At 42.8% G+C, this 25,678-nt stretch overlaps 1 protein-coding gene and 1 long non-coding RNA gene across 3 annotated transcripts; both read right to left on the bottom strand.

The window, feature by feature from the left end:
* Positions 1-1,447: 1,447 nt before the first annotated feature.
* LOC141933669 (uncharacterized) lies at positions 1,448-7,541 on the bottom strand. Its single transcript, XR_012626185.1, has 3 exons — positions 7,390-7,541; positions 7,223-7,278; positions 1,448-3,284 (listed from the first exon to the last, which is right to left on the bottom strand). It is a non-coding gene; the product is annotated as an uncharacterized LOC141933669 (long non-coding RNA).
* Positions 7,542-15,561: 8,020 nt separating this feature from the next.
* Positions 15,562-25,632, bottom strand: RBFA (ribosome binding factor A). 2 transcript variants are annotated; one of them, XM_074829987.1, is made up of 7 exons: positions 25,435-25,632; positions 24,974-25,016; positions 24,147-24,323; positions 21,507-21,619; positions 20,248-20,332; positions 18,005-18,075; positions 15,562-16,330 (listed from the first exon to the last, which is right to left on the bottom strand). In XM_074829987.1, the coding sequence occupies exons 1-7, from the start codon at positions 25,542-25,544 to the stop codon at positions 15,940-15,942; spliced, it is 990 nt and encodes a 329-aa protein (XP_074686088.1). In that variant the 5' UTR covers positions 25,545-25,632; the 3' UTR covers positions 15,562-15,939. The 2 variants fall into 2 exon arrangements, with proteins under 2 accessions (XP_074686088.1, XP_074686089.1); XM_074829988.1 differs by lacking the exons at positions 24,974-25,016; positions 25,435-25,632 and adding an exon at positions 24,648-24,848.
* Positions 25,633-25,678: the final 46 nt, after the last annotated feature.

Raw genomic sequence — 25,678 nt, 5'->3', positions numbered from 1 at the left:
AACTTTTCCATACAGAAAGTGGGGAAAGAATTAGAGCTTGCTGTGTACCTACGGTTAATCTTCCTGCACCTGTAGGAATTTTGGACATTACCACTAACAGCAAATGCAAAACATGAGTTTAACTGAAAATTTAATTTCCCAAATCAGTCAAAACTCTCTCCATTTGGGAGAGAGTTTTTCCCTTTCTCTGGTGGTTTATTAAGCCACCAATGGACACAGTAGACAACAGGACTTCAGCCCTCACCCCTTCTACTTCTCTGGGACATACAAGCACCCAATACACCACAACAAACTCCAGAGCAGACAGTGAGGCTCTTCTGGCCTCCTCGTGTTCCTGTAGTCTGCATGCAGTGAAATACCTCAGAAGAAGACATGCTACCTGTCACCGCTTCCCACAGCCTGTGCACCACTGACTCCGGCGGGAGAGCTCCTGTCCCCGCTGTGAGCCGGCTCACACTTACAGCAAGTGTTACTTTGTTTATTTTACAGAAATTCACATGGTTAAAATGACATTCATAATAAGTATTTTGGAACTTAGCTTCTCAAATGTAAATGTGCAACTGACTTCCTCTTTTTTTAAAGATACATATACATAGCCTGGTAATTGCAGAGCAACGTACAAATAATAACATGGCCCGATGATGACATTCATTATTTTAGTCATATACACACTCATCTTAAGACCTGTTAGGTTTAATATTTTAAACTGTCTTATTTAATATGGGCCAAACGAACCCTATAGCAGGACAGTGCCAGGATTGCAGTTGCAGGTTTCCCCCTTGGCCCATTCTCCATTAAGTAAAAATGGTATTATCTTGGGTCTCATTCTGCCTCACATGAACAAGATTATCCACTCCTTCCATAATGAAACTCCTGTTGGCTCACCTTCTGTCCTATATCCACCTCTGATTTCACTCATTTTATTTTATTCCCTTTCAAACAGCAAGAAGTCAGATTTGTTTTGTTGTTGTTTATTTTCTGATCAGTTCCTACTTCAACCATTTCAGGTACTGTTAGGCTGAAAGAGGTAGGATGCAAATAGCAGTAGAATAGGAGAAAGAAAATCAAGGGATGGATCAGTTTTCTAATCCTGTTGCTATGAAACTCCAGTCTGCTCTTCTGTAAATGGAGCTTTCTAGGTACATCTAGAGAGCACAACACAGCAGGGTTTTCTGATAGTCAGCAACTACTCATATGTGTATTAAAAAGCTGCAAAGCACTTTTCTAAGGTTTTTGTGTTGTCAGCCACTAACCTAGAGAGTCTCAATCCAAGCAGTGGCAGACCTCAGGGATATGTTACGGGTAAGGGGGGAAAATTCATGTAGTTAATGTATTCATTTTCTATGAAGAGCTATCACTCTTTCCACCCCATATCTTGCATATCTGGAAGAACAGCATAAGTGAGTTAAGCACTGCAGGAGATACAGACATGCCAACAATCAGTTTGATTAAGCAATGCCAATTTTATTGTGGTGAAGCAAGCCTTTTATAATGCTAGCGAGAATCACATGATACAATCACATGGTATAATTCTTTCTGATTGGACAGTTAGCTTTGCACATGCTCCTTAAGCTCTTTCTTCTGATTGGATGAAAACTGCCACATTGACACTGTACAAACTTCCTTCTCTGCCCAAACCCACACCCTGAAGTTGTTTAACTTCCTGTGTTGTCTTCATTCTTTCCAGGTTATGTCCTTGCCGATGCTGAGGCTTTACCAGTCTTGCTCATATGCAGGATTGCTCACACATCCATTTTCTCACAGGGACTCCTTCCGAATCCCCACATATCCCTCTTTTTGTTTTTGAGCAATCCAAACTCCTTACAAGTTTTTCTGCAACGATTGTCCAATACAGGAAATTAAGCATGGCAAAATAATAGCAAGCACAATAATCACAATAATTACAATGATTACTCCTTTTAACAATTCTTTTAACCATCCTGTAATTCCCAAGGAGTCAAAGCATTCAGATAAGGCATTCCTTCAAGATCTTCACATCCACGCCCTTGTGCTAAAAGCAGAAATCAATGGTAGCTCTATTTTGTAACATAGCATGTCTAACACTATCAGCATCAGTTAAAAGACCACTTAAAGCTAAAGAAGTAGCATTAGTTTGTTTGCTAAGCCAAAACTGCAGTGGGTTCGGCCATGTATCCACAGGTATTTCTACCAAGCACGTAGAGAACGGATTTTCAGGGCTTGCAGTGGCGTTTGGTTGTGAGACCACCCATCCTTCACCCTGAGGCAGGTTCCAATACAGGCTGAACACACCGAGCAGGAATCCAGCGAGAACCAGCATCTGTGAAAACACAAACATAACCCTTGCTCCAAGTTAATATCTCATTCGGTTTCTGTTTCATCTTTCTTAACTTCCTTTTTCCAGGGTCGCACCCGTCAACTCGGAACCCATCTAGTGCCGGTATCGGTAATAACGCAGGCATAGCCTCGACCCATCATTTTTAGTTCCACAGGTCCTTTCCACTCTTCTATAGCAACATCTTTGTACTGAGCAAAAGCACCATCTCCACACCGGCTTATACCGAATTTCAGACCCATACTATGTATTACTACTGGTGGTTCCTCCCTATCACCTGTGAGCCATAAGTAATTTAACACATACACCGCTTTTGCAAGTCATTCTGCAACAGCCAAGACCTCTCCCCCTTTTTGTTTTTGCAAAAGCGCTTTTAAAGTTTTGATGCGCTCTCTCGACTATGGCTTGCCCCTTGGGGGGAATGTGGTATAGCTGTGATGTGACGTATACCCCAGAGTTGACAAAAAAGAGCAAATTTTTGAGAGGTATAGGCTGGTCCATTATCAGTTTCACAGGTCAATTGAACTAATTTCCCATATTCTCTGGTGCATTCTGCGCCACCGCGACAGTAACTTCTCACCGCTTAGTACTTTTTCGCAGTTCAGTGTTGCAGCTGTCTGCTGGTTTTGCCTGCTACCTTGGCACAACTCAGCAGTTTCTTATCTATCTTCCAAGGCCTGTTCTTCATCAAAGCCTAGCTGTTTCTCAGAGGCTGTGTAAGGCTGACAGGCGAATGCCTCCCACAAAGCACAAAACAGGGCAAGGCTCTACGGAATTTAAAGTTATTTGTGTTTTTGTCTGTGTATGAGAGATTTGAGAAGGGCTGTAGGGATGGCCATTTGAGAACAGAAATAATTTGAGCAAAGATGTGTAGAGCCTTTCTAAACACATGACAGGTACAAACCTAGTTGTCATTAGTGTTCCTGAGAAGAAGCAACTGCTGGAATCTCTTTACTGGATCATCACCTACCTGGAAAAAAAAAAAATAGCCAAAACCAGTTAGGAGTGGAGAGGGCAGGTCCATGGGTTCTACTGAACTTAAGTTACTTGTATTCACAGTCTTCTGAGTTGCCCAAGCATGCTAGTTCAGCGTGCCTCAGCTACACATTTATTGCTCTGCTTTAAAACTACTGAACTGAGGCCAATGGAGAGCATTAGCAGTGTTATCTGTAGCTCATCAGACAGAATTGACACTTCCATTAAAAAGAGATAATGATAGACAGATATATCAATAAAAGTAATTAATTTTAAGAATAATACACTTAACACACTAATCCTGCAGATTACTGCAGTTCTCACTTTCAGATGACCAGCCACCATACTCAGAATGTAACTATCAGGAGCAGGCTGGGAAGTTACACTATGTTGATTTTTCTTTTTAATGGAAGACTGTTTTGAAGACAAAATTGTTGTATCAATATACTTCTCCATAAGGTAAACCATGCATTAAAGCCTTTCTTTCCATTAATGTACTCCGGATTTGTCACCTAAAGGAACTTTGTTGTCTCGTAACTCAAGGTGAAGTGTCAAAGGCCATAACACAGACATGGGCCACCTGAATGTTAGGCCTTCAACGTCTGCATGTTCTGCATAATATTTATTCTAACATTTCTGCAATTAAGATGGTTAGCTGTAGTACGGTATACCGACTGTATTTTAGTAAGTATACGACTATATGACAGCTGTGTGACTAATCTGGTGGCTTGCCTATCTGATCTGGCAGCCTTCTGCGATGGAGTGACTGTATCAGTGGACAAGGGAAGAGCAACTGACGTCATCTACCTTGACTTCTGTAGGGCCTTTAACGTGATCCCACACAACATCCTTGTCTCTAAATTGGAGACATATGGATTCAATGGATAAGAAAGTGGCTGGATGGTAACATCCAAAGAGTTGCAGTAAATGGCTCAATGTCCAAATGGAGATCAGTAACAAGTGCTGTCCCTCAGGGGTCAGTATTGGGACCGATACTGTTCAATATCTTTATTAATTACATTGACACTGGGACTGAGTGCAAGTTTGCAGATGACACCAAGCTGAGTGGTGCAGCTGATACACTGGAGGGAAGGGATGCCACACAGAGGGTCCCTGACAGGCTGAAGAAGTGAGCCCATGGGAACCTCATGAAGTTCAACAAGGTCAAGTGCAAAGTCCTGCACCTGGGTCCAGACAATCACCAGTATCAGTACAGACCCAGGAATGAATGGATTGAGAGCAACCCCATGGAGAAGGACTTGGGGATGCTAGTGGATGAAAAACTGGACATGAACTGACAATGTGTGCTCACAGCCCAGAAAGCCAATTGTATCCTGGGCTGCATAGAAAGAAGCCTGGCCAGCAGGTTGAGGGAGGTGATTCTCCCTTTCTAATCCACTATCATGAGACCGCACCTGGAGTACTGCATCCAGCTTTGGGGCCCACAACATAAGAAAGACATGGACCTGTTGGAGCAGGTCCAGAGAAGGGCCATAAAAATTATGAGAGCTGGAACACCTTACCTATGAAGAAAGGATGAGAGGCTTGGGGCTGTTCAGCCTGAAGAAGAGAAGGCTGCGAGAGAACTTATTGCAGCCTTTTGATATTTATAAAGAGAGCTTATAAGAAAGACAAAGAGAGACTGTTTTTCAGGGTCTGTAGAATACAGTGGGAGAGGCGAGGCGAGGCGAGGCGAGGCGAGGCGAGGCGAGGCGAGGCGAGGCGAGGCGAGGAGAGGAGAGGAGAGGAGAGGAGAGGAGAGGAGAGGAGAGGAGAGGAGAGGAGAGGAGAGGAGAGGAGAGGAGAGGAGAGGAGAGGAGAGGAGAGGAGAGGAGAGGAGGGGAGGGGAGGGGAGGGGAGGGGAGGGGAGGGGAGGGGAGGGGGGAGGGAAGAGAGGGAAAAGAAAGAGGGAAAAGAGGGAAAAGAGGGAAAAGAGGGAAAAGAGGGAAAAGGAAAGAGGAAATAAAAAAGAGAAAAGAGAAAAAAGAAAGAAGTGAAAAGAGAAGAGTTGAAAGGGACCTACAATGATCACTGAGTCCAACAGCCTGACAACTTCAGGGCTGACCAAAAGTTAAAGCATGGTATTAACGGTGTTGTCCAAATGCCTCTTCAACACTGACAGGCATGGGGCTTTGAAAACCTCTCTAGGAAACCTGTTCCAGGGTCTGAGCACCCTCTCGGTAATGAAATGTTTCTTCCTTTCAAGCTCCTCTGAGGGACACAACATTGAGCCATTCCCACTCGTCCCGTCACTGCATCCCAGGGAGAAGTGATCAGCACCTCCCTCTCCACTTCCCCTCCTCAGGAAGCTGTAGGGAGCAGTGAGGTCACCCCTCAGCCTCCTGTTCTCCAAACTAAACAAACCCAGCCTCTCTGCAGAGGACATTCCTGTCAGCCCCTTCCCCAGCTTTGTTGCCCTCCTCTGGATACATTCAAATACCTCAACACCCTTTTAAAATAGTGGGGCCCAGAACTGCACACAATACTCAACATGAGGCTGCACCAGCGCTAAATACAGCGGGATAATCACCTCTCTTAACCAGCTGGTTACGCTGTGTTTGATGCACCCTGGGATGCAGTTTCCCCTCTTGGCTGCCAGGGCACACCGCTGACTCATGTTGAGCCTCCTGTCAACCAGCACCCCCAGATCCCTTTCTGCAGGGCTGCTCTCTGGCCACTCCTCACCCAGTTTATACTTGTGCCCAACATTACTCTGTCCCAGCTGCAAAATTCAGCATTTGGACTTCTTCAATTTCATGCCATTGATGACTGCACAATGCTCCAATCTATCCAGATCCATCTGCAAAGCCTCTTGTCCCTCAAGAAAGTGAACAGCACCTCCCAGTTTGTTATCATCAGCAAACTTCCTTAAGGGTGCATTCAACTCCTGCATCCAGATCATTGATACAAATATTGAACAGAACTGGACCTAAAATTGAGCCCTGAGGAACAGCACTGGTGACTGGTCACCAGCCAGATGTAGCCCCATTCACTGCAACCCTTTGAGTCCTGCCACTTGGCCAGTTCTTCAACCAGCACACCATGAATCCCCTCATCCCACAGCTGGACAACTTGTCCAGAAAGACGCTGGGAGGAACAGTATCAAAAGCCTTACTAAAACCCAGAAAAACTACATCCACTGCCTTCTCTTTATCTGCTAGGTGGGTGACCTTATCCTAGAAGGATAACAAATTAGTTAGACAGGACTTTCCCTTTGTGAACCCTTGTTGACTGTGCCTGATGATTGCACTGTTCTTTAAATATAATGATAGGACAAGATATAATGGTTTTAAAGGGAGAGTGGATTGAGATTAGATATAAGGAAGAAATTCTTTATTATGAGGGTGGTGAGACACTGGAACATGTTGCTCATGGAAGCTGCAGATGCCCCATCATTGGAAGTGTTCAAGATTAGGTTGGACAGAGCTTTGAGCAACTTGATCTAGTGAAAGATGTCCTTGCCCTTGGCAGGGGGGTGGGACTAAATGATCTTTAAAGGTCCCTTCCAACCCAAACCATTCTATGCTTTTATGTAATAAAAACTGTATTCATACCCAACAAGTAATGTGGTAAATGTCCTGACTGATAGCTAAAAGAAGACACTCCTAAACAATTCTGTCTCATGCCACATGACTACATCGTTCTCTAAATATACACTGTCTACTGTTATAATAGAGACAGAGATACTGTTAGAAAAACTTTTAAAATCTCTATCAGTTTGATTTAATGTGTTAGTTGACAGGTGTACGCTCTTGTAAAAATTAAACAACAATCTAATGAAGAAATAGCACCTCTTTTCTCATGCTGTCCCCAGTCCTTTCATACATTTTCGGAATCATACTTGTAAAACTTCATGGTATGTTTACTATATCTAACTTCAGTCTGCAAAGCAGTCACAGCTAAGTCAAGCACATCCCACACTGCTTCACTGACCTTGCAGTAGCAGCAGGTCCCACAGATGCCACAGGATACCACACCATGCCAGGGATCTGAAACAGAGCTTCTGTAGATTAAACAAATCTTGAACTTGTTTTTTTATATATATATATATATATATACACACATAGATAGATAGATGTAATGAGATAGCCCTTACTAACCCAATATGAACTCTGTTTGAGCTGCAGTTAGTCAGAGAATTTTTTCCGTTTTTTAAACAGGCTGCATGGTAGGTGAATGAAAGCAGTGGTTTGAAGTGCAGTCTCCTTTTTCTCTTCTAGTATACAGCCATATATCATCAACTCTTCCATAATGTCTGTCTTCCCTTGAAATTGCTGACCTGCCTGAGGAGAGAAAATAAAAATAAATACTGTTAAAGCCAGTCATCTGTAAAGATAAGGTGGGAATGTAGCCTCAAAAACAAAAAGGGGGAAAAAAGGGTTATGTGAAACAACGCTATTTGGGCACTATCAAACAAAACTTTTCTACAGGTAAGAATGATCCAGGAGATGGCACATATTCAAATATCAAAAACGCTAGGACCTGGAGATTGGAAACGAACCCAACAGTAGCAGACACAGCGTTGTTTTACAGTTCTGTTCTGCCTCTGCTCATCTTGTCTCACTTCACTGGGATTGCAGCATCACATCCCACTCTTAAACCTACTGGAAATTTCCCCAGAAAGATCAAAAAGCCAAAGTGGTGGCATAGTTCTTAAAGCTGAAAGGCAAAACCTGTGGAGGAAAAGTAAAAGCAAGTCTGACCGCTTGTACTTGCAAATTGCAATGTTTATTTACCATGACAAGTGTCTTATGAATCTGCCAGCAAACAGCCTATCAACATAAATAAAAAGTAAGAATTCGATAAGGGATGCACTCAGCATAGTGATTTTTAAAGATTTCCATCCCACAGATCTCAACACATCAGGCAAATAATTACCAGGAGTCATACACCAAGGGGTAAATGGTAGCCTGAGTGTCTGGAACTGACCAAGTGATAGGCATTAATTTATATTTGAGCAGAAGTGTTGACTCCCGCTAACTGCTGCTGCTGTGACAGAAATAGAAATGCACGTAATGTCAAGCTCTTAAACAAAGCAGTCAGAGGTACCGATGAGGAAGTTAAAGTTCAGGCATCCAAATAGGAGTGGTGCACAGAGAGCGGCTGGATGTCTTCTGTTAGCCTTTGAATGCTGGTGAGTACATAGAGCTTGTCCCAGTCTGCTCCCCCACAGTTTTTTCTGCCGTTCTTTGTTACAAACTGCCAAAAATACAATTATTTTTTTAAGGTCTAATTTCCAGTGGAAAAATTGCAAACAGAGGTGAGTTTGGGAGAGGAAAGACTGGAAGACATTTCCCCTTTTCTTGCAGTACATTTCAGAGGTGACAAGAAAAATGCTTGAACTGACTTTCCATTGACCAAATATGCACAGTCTTGCCGCTTATCAGCTGCTGGAATCATGTTCTTCAACAAAGACTCTTTGAACTAACTAAACTGCTAAATTTAGATTTCAGTTTTGCAGCAAGGTCTATGTTAGCAGGCTGCAGTAGCTCTGCAGCAGCCCCACAGCCTGCCCCGCCTCACCTCCCTTCCCCTGGCAGAGGTGGGGGTCTCCCGCAAGTCGGGAGCCAGACCCCATTCCCACCTGGGAAAGGGGAGCTTCAGTGTAGTCGTAGCTCTCAGGCAGGGCTGAAATGTGAGTACAGATAAGGTGAATAATTGCATCCAGCCTGGAGAACACTCTTGGGCATTTTCTGCAGGACATGGTACTTCCTTGCTTCTACCCCAAAATCTTCTGTAACGAAACTGTGTCCTGGGCAGCGTTTCCCCTCTTCTATGCCAAACCTCATTGCTTTTTGATGGCAGATGAAAAGGGCTCCCACTTGTGCTGTAAGCCTTCATAGCATACTAAAGGGGCATATGGTGGTGTTGCTCTCAGTTTCAGATGTTTTGGGTCTGTTGAGTCCTGCTCGACAGCTGAGGTGACTGCTGCCAGGGGGGAAGCAGGGCTGCAAAGGTAAAAAAGCCCCCATGGATCTCCTGTTCAGGGCTTGCCCATGTGTGTGGTGGCACACAGGTGCTTGGTGCAGCACCTTGCAGCCCAGCATAACTGTATTTGTGTGTCTGCTCTGAGCTCCACCATCCACTGTCACACCCTGCGTTCTTACCAAGTTTCTTTCCCTGTGTTTGAGGTTCTGCCCAGTGACAGAGACCACGCAACATGAGTCAGCACCAGTGATGAACGATTTGACTCTCATGCCTCTTAATGAGGAGGTGGTATCTGAGTGTATCACTGCTTACTGTTTTGCTTTTTTATATTCATTTAAGTTATTAAATATTTATTTGTTTAAGGAGGTGCATGCTCACAGCTGTAATAACCATGTGGAATCTACCAAGCTGTGGTGGTTTGACCTTGGCTAAATGCCAGGTACCCACCAAGTTGCTCTATCACTTCCCCCTCCCTTCCCCCTTTTTTCTCAACAGGGAAAGAGGGGAAAGAAAATAAGATAGGAAGAAAAACCAACCCCAGTGGGTAAAACAAAAGCAGTTTTAATATAAGCAAAGCAAATCAAAGGTCCACGCACGGAAGCAAAAAGAAACAGATTTATTCTCTACTTCCCATTAACAGGCGATGTCGGGCCTTCTCAGGAAGCAGGGCTCTGATACACGTAGTGGTTGCCTCGAAGGACCAAGGGTGACCCTGCCCCCTCCCTCCTTTCTCCCAGCTTTATACTGAGCAGACGTCATATGGTATGGAATATCCCTTTGGTCAGTTCGGGTCAGCTGTCCTGGTTGTGTCCCCTCCCAAGATCTTGCCCACCCCGTCCCACTGTGGGGGGAAAATGTTGGAAAGAGCCTTGGTGCTGTGTAAGCACTACTCAGCAGTAGCCACAACACCAGTGTGCTATCAACACCCTGCTGGCTCCCGACATAAAACACAGCACCATGAGGGCTGCTCTAGGGGAAAACCAATTCCGGCTCAGCCAGACCCAGTACACAAGCAAAACTAGCACTGCTAGCAACAGGCACACCAGCCTGCATGTCAGCTCTTCAAATCTGTTGTGCTGCCTAGGGAAAGAAAATACGTGAAGTAAGCATTTTGGTGGCTTGCGATATATATATATATGAACTGTGAAAAGTTAGAGAGAGTTCAGCTTCCTCCCCAGAAAAATTGTCCATCAATGCAGCTATTTGGAGTCCATTAACTGACAACCTCCATCTTCGTGTATTGTGAGTAATCATTAAAGCCTAGCTTGATCATCACTCAGGAAAAATGACATGGTTTCCAGCCAAGCACTCGGGTAAGGCAGATTTACTGTGTGAGCAGCACTTACTCTGTGAATGAAGATGCCTCATCTTCAACATACTTTTCTCATTGATTTTTGACTGTTTGAAAACCTCAGGCTAGGACAAAAATGTCAGGCACTCCCTTTGGTGCTCAGTTCAGCATTTAAGAAGTACAAGATTTCTCTAACATAGCTGACCCTTTCTTTCCATTGGCCTATCAAACAAAAGACATGGTTTTCTCTCCATACCGTGGGATTTATGCTGGATAGGTATTTTATTGCTTTAGTTCCAGATACTTTCTAGCCATAAGTTTGTAGTGGATGGGGATTTTTGGTATCTGTCCAGATGTTCCCTGGAGTTCAGGAGTTGGTCAAGGACTGGGTTAGGTACTTCTGCATTGTAGCATTTTTGTTTTGAAATGTCCGCTTTCCCTCTGAGAACACCATGCTCTAGAAGATCTGCATGTATTTGGCCAGTATTGGCTCCTCATTTAGCAAGTAACATAGGCTTAATATTAAGATGATAATTTATTTCAGTGTTATTAATTGTTCACAGTATAGGGCACAGAGCATCTCTCATACAAGACGAGACTGAGAGCTCAGATTGTTCAGCCTTTAGAAGAGAGGGCTCAGGGGGACTTAGCAGTATTTATAAATATCTAGTAGGAGGTGCAGAGAAGACAGAGTCTGACTCTTCTCCATGCTGCCAAGTGACAGTAAAGGCATCAGGTAGAAACTGAAACGCAGGAAATCTTGTCTCAAGAAACGAAAACCCTTTTCTGCTTGGGGATGGTTGAACACTGGAGCAAGTTGCTGAGTGAGGTTTTGGAATCTTCCTCTTTGGAGATATTTCAACCCCGACAGGACGTGGCCCTGGGCAACCTGCAGTAACTGACCTTGTTGTGAGCAGGAGGTTTGGATTAGACAGCCTGTGGAAGTCCCTCTCCACCTCAACTGCTCTGTGATTTTGTGGTTGCCACTGAGGCTTGTCATCAGGCCAACATGAGAAGAAACCAAGCTCCATTGTGCCGGCTTTTCTTTTGTCAGGAGCCAGCCTGTGTTCCTAGGACACTCTTTTTGGTCTAACTGCAGGCAAAGATGTATTAAGCTGCCTAGAGTCCAGCAGTAACAGCTCCTCCTTCCTTGCTGTTTGTTTGAAGCTTCTCCTCAATCATGATGATATTCAATTACAAGTTAGCAATGTCAATAAAGTTAGTAAGGTCTTGTGAACCACAGCTGTGGACTGTTGCAAAATCCTGAACCAAAGTTTTCCACTGAAGAAGTAAACAGTAGAAATAGAGAAGCCTCCTTCTGAGACACACACCAGTGGAGACACTCACAGGCTTCTCGGTCTAGCACCAAAGCAAGCACCTAGCACCCTTGAAACCCTCATGTCAAAGAGAGCAAATACTGACTTCTGGCTCTAGTGTGGGGGCCTGGAACAGACATATATGCATTGCTTTATTCGGAAAGCCACTAACACACCAGCAGTAACAAAAAGTTTATAAATCTTGCAACTGCGGATGGTTCAATGAAAGGCTACAAATATTGCTTGAACCTGCAGAATGAAACAATCATCACTTGAAATGATGCCAGGTTGTCCCAGGCAACTTGCTGAAAACCGTGACAGCCCATGGATCCCAACTGCAGAACTTGTCTCCTTTATAACACACCACAGATCTCAACGCATCTGCTGTAGCACTGCCATTTTACTACGCCCATTCCCACAGCTTTGTTTTCTCTCTCTTACTTTCCTTACCTATTTCTCAGAGCCAGAGAGAGAGTAATTAACTGAAATTAATTACAAGTGTTCTCAATTAGAATTTGTTTTTCAGTTAGTTTGAGAAAAGCCCACCAGGTAAGATGGACTACCTGAAGCACACGCTACCAAAAAAAGTCAGAATTACCACAACAGACAAACATTTCTGCATTTTTATTCTCAGTTTGAAGTGGGATGCTTTGTTGGTTAGGTGTTTATGAGAATGACTGGTCTTTCACCATAGTAGATTTTAAAGTACAAATGAGCACAGTGCAGTAATGTGCTATCAGCAGTGACTGAATGCAAGAAAAACATGCAAGCAACTGATTCCTAGTTAATGATTCTCTTTTGGTTTGATAGGGCACATTCTATAGAGCTTTGAAATCTTTAAAACTAAACCTTTTTGTCTTCACTTATCCTCTTGCAGAGTTAGATATAGGACAAAATGGCAACATATTGGGCAGTATACCAATTTCTTTCCCTTTGCTGAGCTTTTATTCTGCATTTCTTGGTTTCACGTATGCAAGCAAGGCTTAAGGGCAGATTGCATTTCATGACAAATAAGTAATTCCTTGGACAGAAAATCAGATTTTGGTGAGATGTACATCTTGGTTTTCTCATTTCCCTGGCGTGATGCCATTTTTGTCAGTGGCTTTTCTGACTCACATGAGTAAGGGGACTGTCACTCTCCTTGAGTTACATGTTTTGGTGAAGGTTAGTAAACTACTTGCTGTCAGCCTGTCTGCAGCACAGCAGTGTTACTCAGCAATTCTGCTGGAGAGACACTTCTGTTTTGGAAAGACACAAAATGCATAAACACTTTCACAGCAAGGTCTTAAGAAGGGTCAGAGAAATCAAACTGATTGGCTAAAATGAAACAGAGGAAATATGTGCCTCCATTTTCACTTCAAAATTAGCACCTTATAGGACCAGGTCTTCAGGAAAATAACCAGATTGGGGGGATAACAGGCTTTTCTTTACTTTCAGTCTGAAACTCAAGATATGAACAATACGCTTGCAGGGTCCCAGAGAGTCTGGGAAGATTTGGCTTGACAGTCACAGGAAACAGTGAAAGCTCCTGTGTTTTTTAAAACTGTTGTTGACTAATCACATTGTTTCAAACATGAGTGGTGTAGCACATGCTCACAGGGGCACCAATCACTTAAATTCAGCTGCATGTCTGATTCTGCCAGTGTTAAATAATCACTCCCAGCTGCATATTCCTAACCAGGATTAACAGCTGAATACAGTACTGCAGCAAGTAGCTGCCATTAAAGGTAGGGGGCCAGGTCTGAAGGCCCCACAAAAATCCTTCCCCATCTGTGGTTATATAATACATAAAAACTAAATCAAGGAAATCTGCAAGCGATTATAGTTCATGTTGCTCAGACAGAGCGTAACACTCACTCATTGTCTTTTACGGCTATGAAAGTGTTGCATTACTATTACACTGCTAGAAAACTTCCCGCTGTGCTTCCCTGGGAAGGCAGTGGAGGCTGCGGCTGAGCACTAATGGGGGGAGGCTGGGGACGGGGTCGCAGCGGCTCCCACCCACCCACTCTGGTGACATTTTCCAGGTATCCCCTGGGCTGTTTCTTTCTTCCAGTCCATCCTGCCTGGTTGTTTTTAAGATTTCCATCTCTTCTAAATCTGGTTGCTTTTGCTTCGTTTTCCTCATCACCAGGTTCAGAGTGGCTGTCCCACCCCTGGACACCCTTGAGTAAGTGCTGGGCCATCTTTCTTCTTGAACAAAGCCTGGTTTCTGTGACGTTAGCTGTGGCAAGTACAAGAGCTCAACTGCCCTCACTTGCTTAACGAGGGATTAAGGGTATTAGGCCTGACAGTGAGAATGGTTTGTGTCCTTTTTAGATGAAATCTAATCTATGAACTGCAAACCTAGTTTACAGATGTCCAAACTAAGCAAGAGCAAAAGTAATCAACTTTGTTCTCTTTGTTCTTTCAAAAGTCTAATATGTGGGTTGCTTGGGTGTTGAGTTTTTTTCGTTTTTTTCCTTTTTTAACCTTTAGGTAGACTCAGGACACTATATACAGCAGAAACTAAAGATGGATACATTAGTATTCTGTGGATTCTTTTAGCACGTACCAATTAACAGGTTCCTGTCATTCATTCAAAAAGTTAAGAGCTTTGTGGCCAAGTTGCAAGAAATTAATGCTTAGCTTTGATTGACAGTGATACTGCACAAGAAGAGTTTCTGATATGATAAATACTTTCATTCACTGGAAAATAAACTAATGCATATACTTCAAAGTGTGTCCATCCCATGGAATTCAGGAAGAACTCCTGGAAAGCCTGAACAAGGCACACTGGAATTTGTGGGATTATTCACCTACTTCAAGTTAGGCCAGTACTAATGTGAGCTACAGCTTCAACATGTATCCTAATAAAAGTAATGCCTACATTTATAAGATCCTGACCCTTATTCAAATATAGGAATATCCTATAGACATTCCTAGCCCATATCCTCTCCATATTCTTCCAGGCAGTCAATCTTCAGAATATGCTTCAAAGGGAGTATTAAATAACCTATGGTGAATTTCAGTGTTCTTTGCTGACCTGAACTCTTCTCTTCAGCCTAAAAATCCTTTAGACTATTTTTTACATTCTGGAGCTTATACTCATTGTCTTTTAAATCTTTCTGAAAAACTAGAGCAGCATACACTGTAGTGCAACCTCCCCTGCATTGTCATTCTTTACTTCCCCATTAACTAATGAAATTTAATGTTCCTTATTTCTGTTAAGAATTCCTTTTTACTACCTTGTTAGTCGTAACATTTTGAGGCTTCAGCCCTTCTCACTTTATACACTCATGCTATTATTTTCTACTTGCTTTGAGCCAGAAACCTTTATTCGTACTTTTTATGATTCCCCATCCATTTCCAAATCTCAGCTACCGAGGCATTCTTCCCTGCTGCTTTTTCACCACCTTTGAGTTTTTAACACAGGTTTTCAGTCACAGCCAATGCTTTGCCCAATTTTACCCAACAGATGAGCTGTTCTCCATCCTTTTCTGGTTGCAGTTCCCCTTGCACAACTCTAAATTTCTGAATATTAAAATGAATAGATTTATTTTCTTTCAGGGTTGTAACATCATTGGCCACCATTTCAATGAGTTTCACTTTCTGTGGAAAGAGATCCCCCATTAGACTAGGTCCTCTGGAGAATACCCTGTCCTGGTCTTCGTGAGCTGAAGGCTGCTCTTTGAATGCCACTGTCATTATTTTGCTTCCCTATTCCTTCCTGACCTTAGAATAACAGACACCATCACTTTGTGATTATTTTTATCACTCAAAAAAAAAAAACCATTTTATTTTAACACAGAAACCACAATTTTATTGGAAATAATCAACAAAATTGCAAGAAGTTTTAACTCAGTGCTGCACTATGTATCTTGTTATTACAAAACTGCTCTCTGGTTGAAAGTCCTACAACTGCAGCAGCTTGAAAGCTGCTTAACAGAATGTCACAAATAGCATTTTTGTTTTTCTTACACACCTTGTGCTAGCAAAACCCCCCATGTGTGGCAAACCTATTAGTTCGAAAGAGAAAGCAGTAAACAGGCTGTACAAAACGAACCTTTCAGTACTATGGCAGTCCTTTTTTTGCTATTGGCAGCCTCCATTTTTAAGGGAGTGGCTTTTTCACTTCATTTCAGTTTATCAGTAGGCTGACTTAGACTTCTGCCGTCATCCGCCTCCAATTCATTTACCTCTTCCTCTAATTCATCCTCCAGCTCATAGTCCAAGGCTGATTCAGCATTATCATCCCTGTAATCAGTTTGATATCTGTCCAGTAAGTATTCCTGTGGTGTAATGTCATCATCAGGAGGATTCCTTGTTTTCTTCTTTTTAATTTTCCTTTGAATCTTAGAAAGCTGCTGCTCCTGCTCTTCTGTCCAGGCAATGCTTTCTCTCTCTCTCGACACTTTCAATCTTTTGTAGTCCATTATCTGCTTATTCAGCAGTTCATGATCAATACCAAAAAGATTAGACCGCATGGGTGAATCTGGAGATTGAGTTGCTGAAGACAACACTTCACTGTGGAAAGGAAAACAAATGTGGGGGTTTTGCCCCATGTATATTTTAAGGGTCACTGTTAATGGTGACAACTTGAGTAATACAGAAATAAACAGGAGTTTTCAGTTTGATATTATTAATGCACTGTGTTCAGCACTGTGCTCCCGTGTTAAGGAAGAGAGACCACCGTACTATGTGTCCATGGACAGACTGTCTATAAGCCTGTCAGCATGTCAACAGATTTAATGAGAGGAAGCCAATAAAGCAACTACATTAAAGATTAAACCACTTGTTTCTGGGAAAAGGTGGGCATAGGTAACAGAGTGAGCACTGGACCTGGGAGCCCCAAGGAAGTTAGGCTTCTCCCAGCTCCTCCAAGAAGAGAGAAGCAGCAGTTGGTGCCCAAAACATGTCAGATGTATGAACGGCAGCATATGGCACCTTAAGCTGGACTTAAGTATTTCCACAAAACACAAACAGAGGAAGGTGTTAGGTGCCCCGTGGGAATGTCTGTCACAACAATGATTTCCCCCAAGAAGCTATTTCTGATTTGCACCTGATGAACCACCCCGAGACATTAAGGCACAAAAGGCATTTCCACCAACAGATTGCAGCACACAAGTGCAAGGCTGTTGGCTTTGAGAGCATCCAGTCCACAGAATCACTATTCCAATAGATTGTTTAGCTATATCCCTCAATAGCCAAAAATCCCTCACAGAAGAATGCTCTAAAGTACCTTACCTTTTGTTAACTTGTAACTCATGTATAAAAACCAAATTTATACCAGAAAAAAAGTGGCCAAGTAGAGGAGTACTGGTAAATGTAGAGCTTTTATCCTCATGAGAAAATTATCAGCAAGAAACAAATACTACTGCTGTAAAACATCTTTTTAAATTGAATTATCACAAACACATTGAGTCTTAAATTCTTAGAAATTCTAAAAATATTTCCCTCATGAAAATAAAGACACTAATACCAGAACAAGTAGTGGGTCTGCAAGTAATAAGTCTGATGACTATGTCACTCAGAGTATAGACATTGAACACAGCTGACTTCTAAGTCTGTGTTCTGGTGTCACCTTAAGGGTTAGTTGCCTCTTGAAAGCATATACACTATGCTGTTACAAGTGACAATTCAGTCATTCTCCACAGCTTAACAGAGGTCCACTTATATATAAAAAATAGACTTTCCCTTTCCATATTTGCAAAGCTGTGGTCTGCAGCAAGGTACCTGTGCACAAGAACCACCAACAAAATAGCCTATGAAAATGTCTCTGCACTAAAATATGAATGTAAACCAGAGCATATATAAGAAATATTTTCCCTTAATTTTAATAAATGGGTTTAACTGCAGTAAAGAAAGCTTAAACCACAAAATAAAATGCCATCCTCTACATTTAATTTCTGGGATGATTACATATTAGTTTTGTCCCAGGCTATTCTGTAGCCTCTTGTGTTAATAAAAGGGCCCAACTGATCTCTTTAAAAGCTGAGATGCCTTTTCGGTAAGGTCTTCCAAAAAGTCTCTCTCTTCCACTTTCTATTTCCTCATAACACCATTTGCTGAACTCTGAGATAACAACAATGTACACATCTAATTAAAGTACACTTTCTGTCATGTCAAATAATACCCGATTTAAATTGGCCAATAGAGGTAAAAAAGGACACTTGTACAATTCTGATTCAAAAAACCCACCTGGAATGACTTTGAGATGTTTCTTCTTCTTCTGGAGGTCCAAAATCAGCAATTGACAATAATTCCTCAATCTGTAAACACACGAACACAATACATATTAAAGGTCCTGTATTAAATTTACTTTGCTCACACCTACACAAGAAACAGATGAGTATCTAACAACAAATATTTTCTTTTCTACGTGTTTGGAATATTTAACAAAACCATTTAAAAATAGCCTTTTCCACCATATACATGGAACTGCTTATACTTCTTGCCTGGGAAATCTGTGTCAAATATCATGACTGAGCCAGGGATTCCTACAAAGTTTTTTGCCTTATGTTCATTCTGAACAGTTGGCTAGGGATTGTGTGACATATGTAACTTTTATTTGGTCTTACTTCAGTCTTCCAAATCCTCTTCCATAACATCCTCACGGTGAGATTTTTTTTTCGCTTCTTCCCCCTTTCTGCAAGTCTGCATTTCTACTACATGTAAATATCGAGTTCCCAACTCTCTTTTAACACGGCACCTAACCAGTAAATGCTACAAATCTAGTATATTCAGTGTTCATGGACTGTACCTAATTGTGAAAAATTTATCTCATTTGAAATTTTTACTCCTACTTTTCTTCACACTACTTCCCTTCTAATTCAGAGTATTATTCTAGAAGTTGAATTGGATGGTACTTCCCCGTCTTCCAATACTTAAAAACCAGGTTCAGCTACAGTATTTCAAGCCCTGTTATTCACATCTGTGGACTACATAAATCTGATGATCTGCAAAGTGTAAAAAGATGATCAATGTAAGTGCTTCCAAGTGCCATTCACTGACAGAAGCTATACAAGGAGGGATTTTACTTGTCTTGTGTCGTTAACTTTCTTGGTGCCTATGCACTGAACTTGAAGGTAAGGTAGACCAGGGCTTCCCTTCTTCAAAAAGAAGTGGTCATTTAACATAATGGAACAGGTTCCACAATAACTGACCTGAAAGGCAGGACCTGCAGGAGTAGATATTTGTAGCTCCATCCAGGTATGTTAATAATAGAGTAATAGTAATGACAAAGTGCTTCCATAATCACTTGTTGCTTATTGCGTAGAATTTCTTGTGTTGATTAGGGGGAGCATAATAAAGAATATAAACAGCTTTCAGAAGCATTTAGTTCATATCTATTCTTGTGCTTTTAGTTGATGCTAATGCAGCTGAAAAATATTTGCACTGCAGATCAGTACACTGGCATGAAACTCAAGAATTTTTCTGATCACAGAAAGTTCAAGCACTTCACTGCATTTCTAGAGAGTCAGAAGTTCTTGTTATCCCTTCCAGCTCTGCTAACACACACTGCATGAGCCTGTAAGCCACTAACAGTAATTGGTGGTAACAGTAACACATCTAAGAATAAGGCAATTCAGGGCACAGAAATGTGAACATGCTCTCTTCAACTAACGTTCTTTCCATTCACATCAACAACTTGAGGCAACGTTTTTAATGAAATTCCACTCATTGGTGTCATCTTTCTCTTCTGGAAATCTCACTATTTAAGACATCTCACTTCACGGGCCTAATGACAGCAAATTCCTAGAAAACATCAGTATTCTAGCAGTATTTCAACTAGTTAAAACTATCAACACCTTGGCAGAATATGTGAAATAGTAAAGATAATTTTTAAAGTTAAAAAAAACGTAGTATGAGTGATCTTACATCCTCTATGCAAAGATCTGCACTTCCCTAGAAACACTTTAACAATGCACAGATGGAAAAAGGTTGGGGTAAAAAAAAAATTAAAAATCACTGATTAGATTCAATGGAACTTTAAAAATACATAACATTTAAAATGTTGAAGATGGCTCCTCAGACCTCATTTCTGTAATCTAATACACGAGGCAACAGACAACAGCCTATTCTATATTTTTATTTAAAATTGTAATTTCATTTTTTAGGATTTCTTTATTGGCCTAATGATCGGGCCTACAAGCTTTTCTGAAAACTTCACTTCAGAAATTTTAATAGTAGCATCAAAAAAAAGTTCATGGAGCGATAGCTACAAGGATGCTTACAAGTAAGCATCAGTCTTACTCAAGATTCTTTGCTAAAATGCTTTGGAACATGAAGAGGAAATGCTATAGACAAAGACTGATTTTTAATGTAGATTGGTAGAGTAACTGAATGATCAGCTCTCTCCGTATTCCTAAGCATTATGGTATGCTAACTCACGATGTTTGCATATCATTATATTTGTACATTGAGTCAAAGATTACAATTACCTCTTTTACAGCTGCAGCTTCTTTGTCTTTTACAAATAGTACTGGGGGTACATTTCCTACAATCTGCTGACTCATCAGAAGATACCTGGCAAAAATAAAGCATTCACCAGTATAAGTAACAGCACAGCACCTCCAGGACAGAAAAAATATGTTAAATTAATTCCAGCAGTACTGCAAATTTAAGGATATGGCTTGCAAAGCCTACGGTCTGATGGATATCCATTCATGTTAGTGCTAAGCAATACATCACTGCAGAATCCCAACTCTGAATGTGTAACATACAAAAACTACTAGCTGCAGATCTCACCCAGTATTCATGATACCAGATTTGTCTCCTATAATATGCACAGGCTGGCACAGGTCTTTCCCCACTTCATTTTGCTTCCTTATCCCCACTGTAGGGGTGAGAGCAGTGGGGGACAGAGCCCACATAGCAGGGCAAGACAAGTCCTACATGCTAGCTGCAGGAAGGACTGACAAGGCTTCCCTCGTCTTCTTCCCAGTCAACAACATTCCTTCCCAGAGTGGAAGCTGTTAGAAGAGAGCACTGTGCTGCAGCAGGAATTACACAACCTAGAGAAACAAGGATAGCCCTACAAGTATGCTTCAATGCCACCATCCCCATGGGGTGAAGCCCTGATCCTCCAATAGAGCGGCTGGATAGCAGAGGGTAAGCCAAGGAAAAAAAATCTCTATGATATCCTGAAAACTCACTGGACCCCCTGCCAAAAATGGGTAAAAGCATCACAATACAAGGTAGCATCCCAAGATTTCCTTTTTGATATCAGTATCGTGAAGAATTTCTGTAGTATCAGTCATCCCTTCTGGAGGTCTAAATAGTCCCTAGCAATCAGAATTTCCCAGTGAATCTGTAAGGAGGTAACTTCTTGTAATTGCCAGTCCTCTGGTGTAGCATCATATTCTGGCCTACTGTGGTGCACAGCATGTCCAGCCCACCATCACCAGTACAATGAAGTGAAACTTCATCCAGACTCCTCTTCCTTTCTGCTCAACCCAGTCCAATCCTAGGAAAGCAGAGAAGCTGAATAAGCCCGCTGTGCCCCAGCAGGAGAATACACAGCTGGTCTGACACAGCCATCCTTCCCTGAGAGGCTCATCACAGGAGATACTCTGACTCTAAATATCTAGAAACCTAAAGCATCCTAACAGTCAGATAGAGATTGTCAGAAATACTTAAGAAATGGTACTAGTACATGGCTATGAATTTATGAAGTGGTCTGTTTATCCCATAGCAGTACCGTATTCGCGGAGCACTCTTCTGCAGTACACTTTCAACATAACTTTCTTTCTCCGTAGTAGCAGCAGGATTCCAGTACAAACGACATGCTGAAAAGTTTGAGGCCAGGGACACCTGCAAAAAGACAAATGTTTCTTTAAAATTATATATATACACATACACCATATACAACAAAGTCTCTAATTCATGAATAAGCATAAAGTGACCCAAACTGGATATGTAAATTCTTAGGAGAATCTCTTCTTCCATCTCTGCTCTTAAGACCCATAATTACATGGTGCCTTTGTAGACATAGAGTTTAACACCAAATAAGATTTACATTCAGTACCTGAAAGGACTTTTTTTATTGAGGCAAGTCACTGCCTAATCTCCTCTTCAACTGAAATTAAACAGAGAAGTTTGTCAACACCTGTATGTTTCTGACAGTGCTACATTTAGTCAATGTGACAGTGCTATCATCACAAATAGTCCAGAATGACAATTTATTGCATGCTGGTTTGGGATACAGTTCAAAGTGGAAGTTTCCGCTAAAGAAGGACCTGTGACACTGCCTAGTGTGCTGTCAGCCAGAGTTTGGTTTTGATATTGGCAGAGAAGAGGAGGCCCTCCACGCCACTGTAATGCAAGAGCCTCTCCAGCTGTAAAGCCTGCTGGGAACCTCCAGTGCCTGAACCTCTACCTCACTAACAGGTAATATTCACATTGTCATGCACGCAACGAAAATGCATGGTGTGCAGGGGCCGAGGCACACATCAGATAGAGTGGCAATCTTCCTGAAGAATAAACTTCTGAAACACAAATTGGATTCTGAAAGATTTCTACAACTGTCATTCATCACATCTAGCAGTGTCTTATAGAACCAGTTCTCACTATGAGAGTATGCTCAGCAAACTTCTAACAACCTACCTGCCTCAACCGAAGGAAGAAGCCGAGGAAGAGGGAGGAGAAAGCATAAACTACCCATTGGAAGGCACAGTTCAGAGGTCATCTAGTCCAGAAACTAACTCTTCAAACAAACAGGTGTCTACATACACCAGCAGGAAAAGACAACTCCATCAGAGTATTCCCAGGAGTGAAAACGGCATCACAGTCTGCTGTGGACAGTGCTACTCTTTCCTAGGGCAAAATAGACTGTCCCCAAAAACCAAAGTAGATACTCATCTTTTCCACCACCAAATAACTCCTCCCCTGGGAGACACACCGCCTGTTAAAAAACCCCACTGTGATAATTAACCAGCTGTTTCTACTGCAGGATCAACCCTCCCACACTGAGTCCAATGTAAGCAATAAACAACCCTATCGAACACAAACCATTTCTTGTGTTTCAAGTGCATAACCAACCCTACCTAACACAAGCCATGTCACTGAGCGGATAGAAGTCTGATGTATCAGGCCTGAAGCATGACTTTTATCTGTATTACTATTATGTAATTTTAACTTCTGATACCAAAAAAAACAAGTTCTGATGGACTGCAGAAAGCCTAATAGATTTCTTTTGATAACAGAAGTAACAATATCAGACCAGAATCAGCTCACAAGTAAATCAGGACTGAGTATCAGCCACTTCCCAGGGCAGCACCAACACTAAGAACTACACAGCTGTAACAAAATCTGTACTGTATTTCGAAGAAGGCTGTTCCTTTCTCTCTCTCATGTTTTAAGTTGTTTCATTTACAGCAATGCCTCCTGAAAATGCTGTGGCTTGCCTACACCAGCCAGTATTTCTGACATGCCATCCGAGCTAGAAAAGCTATACTCAAAGACCTAGAGAGAGAAATACTGCAATGAAGGATACAGCACATATAGAGCCAAAAGATTCCTCCTGCCCATGCAATTTTAATCACCTGCCTGAAGACAGACTGAATTCAGCTGGCAAACACGTTTCAATTATAAATGACATACCCCTTGTCATATATGCAGCTGTGAGGTGCAATTTTTTTTCCATGTTTCTAACAAAGCTAAGTCCACCAAGCTTTTAACCCACATATTGGTATCAGTTAATCTTTACAAAACAGCAAATGTAAAAGAAAAAACTACAGACAAGAAACAAGAATATGGAGACTGACTTAGTTCCTGAATCAGAGCTTTAACATCCCTTTCAAACCCATGAACGATGACAACACTAGCTATGATTAGGTACAAATTTCAATTCTTTCTGGAACCTTGCTGGCCAATGCCATTTTCTTAGGTTTGTTTTAATTTTTTGAACTAAGCTCATGCCCCACTTAGGTCTTCTGCCTGTGTAATGATGCTGCTGAGGGACACAAGGAGGTATCAACTCACACAACTGCACAAAGAAAAGAGTCCTGGAAAGATACACTTATGTTGGTAAAACCAGGCTCCTCCTGAAAGGGCAAGGCAAATAGTACATGTCTGAGTAACAGAAAATAAAAGTCATACCAGGAGAATCACCATTTAGTTGGCCTAAGTTGCATTTCCATTCTAGTGGCAAAGGTCTACTAAGCCAGGTACAACAGCGGCAAAGTTCTCCTAGTGTGCAAGGTGAATCCAGAGCCTCATCTTGCTGTGCTCTGTTGCATCAGAAGCAATGCAGTAAAACTCCTCCTGCACAGAACACCCAGCGGAGGACCTGAAGGTGCAGTCAGAGCAGCTCAACACAGGCTGCAGCTTTGGCACTTACCCTGCAGATTTCCAGCTTGAGATCATAAAGTTCTTGATTAATTTCACTGGTACTCATCATCTCTGTCACAGCTTTATGAATAAGACTGTTTAAGACTCTGAGGCGTATGTTATCTTCTTTCCTAGTTTTTGTCTGGTCATCTTTTATTATAGAGGCCAACTGGGTTGGTTTATACATCTTAAAAAAACACCAAAAACACAACGAAAAACCACAAGACATTAATCAGTAGTTACAAACTGGTATTAAGCAATTATATAGTCTTGTGCACTCTAAGTATGCTCTCAGAATGTCATTATTGCAGCTGTGATGGCTTTATATAGGTCTTATGTATCACATGTTTCAATAAAGAATATTTCTGTCTGCAGCATCTTTGACCTTCAATGTATTATAGTCAAGGTTTCTTAGGTTATTATTCTGTAGCAAGTTACACAGCTCAATAAATCAGTTTTCTAAAATACTGCATGTATTAACTGAAAGGCATTGCTTGTTTGAAAAACAAACCTAAAAACTTCTTTTCCATAAAACTAAGCTGGTACACAACAGTTTTAATCTGTATCAGTTCTCTGCTATGGGCTCAAGAGCGTGCAGGAGAGCGTTGGTGCTGGCGCAGATGAAAGATCAGCACAGAAGAGGAAACGGCCACGGGGAGTCAGATGGCTTCTCTCGACAGCAATGTCATAGTGAAACCGGAGCCCTAGCGTTCATTCACAACATTCTGCTATTTCTCCACCAGAAAAGGCTTTTCCCAAAGTCAGACACGACGTCAGAAGCACAAGCTTGTTCCTCCTGGCACAGATAAACACAGCACTCCGAAAGCTTGCACTTACCATTTTAGATCCCAGGGTAGGGCTGTCATACCAAAACTTCTTTCTTTTGGAAAAAGGAAATCAGCTTTATCTTTCAGCAACGCCGCTCACCCACGGCCGCGCGGCGCGGGGAGAACAACCCCCGGCTTCTCCAGAGATCGGTGTAACCCGGCACACCGCTGACGCCCCTGAGCAGAGCCCCACCGCCGCTCGCAGGGCGGCTGGGGGTGGGCGGCTCCCCGCCAGGCCGCCGGCAGCGCCCCGAGCCCCATAGCCCCGCTCACACCACTTGGCCCAGCGCCCACGAACCGCCCCGCCAGGGCCCGGCCCGGCGCGGCACTGCCTGCGCGGAGCACGCCCGCCAGGCCGCAGGCCCCGGCCCCGGCCCCGGCCCGTCTCACCCCGCAGCGGGGCCCAGCCCGGCGGGAGGCCCCGCTGCCCGCCAGCCCCCCGGCCCGGCCCAGCCCGCGCCGCCCCCCTACTTTTTTTTGTGGAGCATTTTCTTCAGCAGGTTCCTGGAGCCGCCGAGGGCGGCGGAGCTGCGCAGCGCCCGGCACCACCGCGGCACCGCCACCGCCCGGCCGCCCCACATGCTGCCGCAGCGGTGCAGCCCGGATCTCCCCGCGGCGGCGGTTCCGGCGGGGCCGGCTCCCCCTCGCGGCGCGGCGGCCCGGGCCCGCAGCGCCCCGGCGGCGGGGGCGATGGCGGCTGTGGGCGGCCCTGCGG

This window comes from Strix aluco, chromosome 1 (genome assembly GCF_031877795.1).
Source record: "Strix aluco isolate bStrAlu1 chromosome 1, bStrAlu1.hap1, whole genome shotgun sequence".
In the NCBI taxonomy this organism is placed as follows: domain Eukaryota; kingdom Metazoa; phylum Chordata; class Aves; order Strigiformes; family Strigidae; genus Strix; species Strix aluco.
This window is presented reverse-complemented; position numbering and strand designations above follow the sequence as displayed.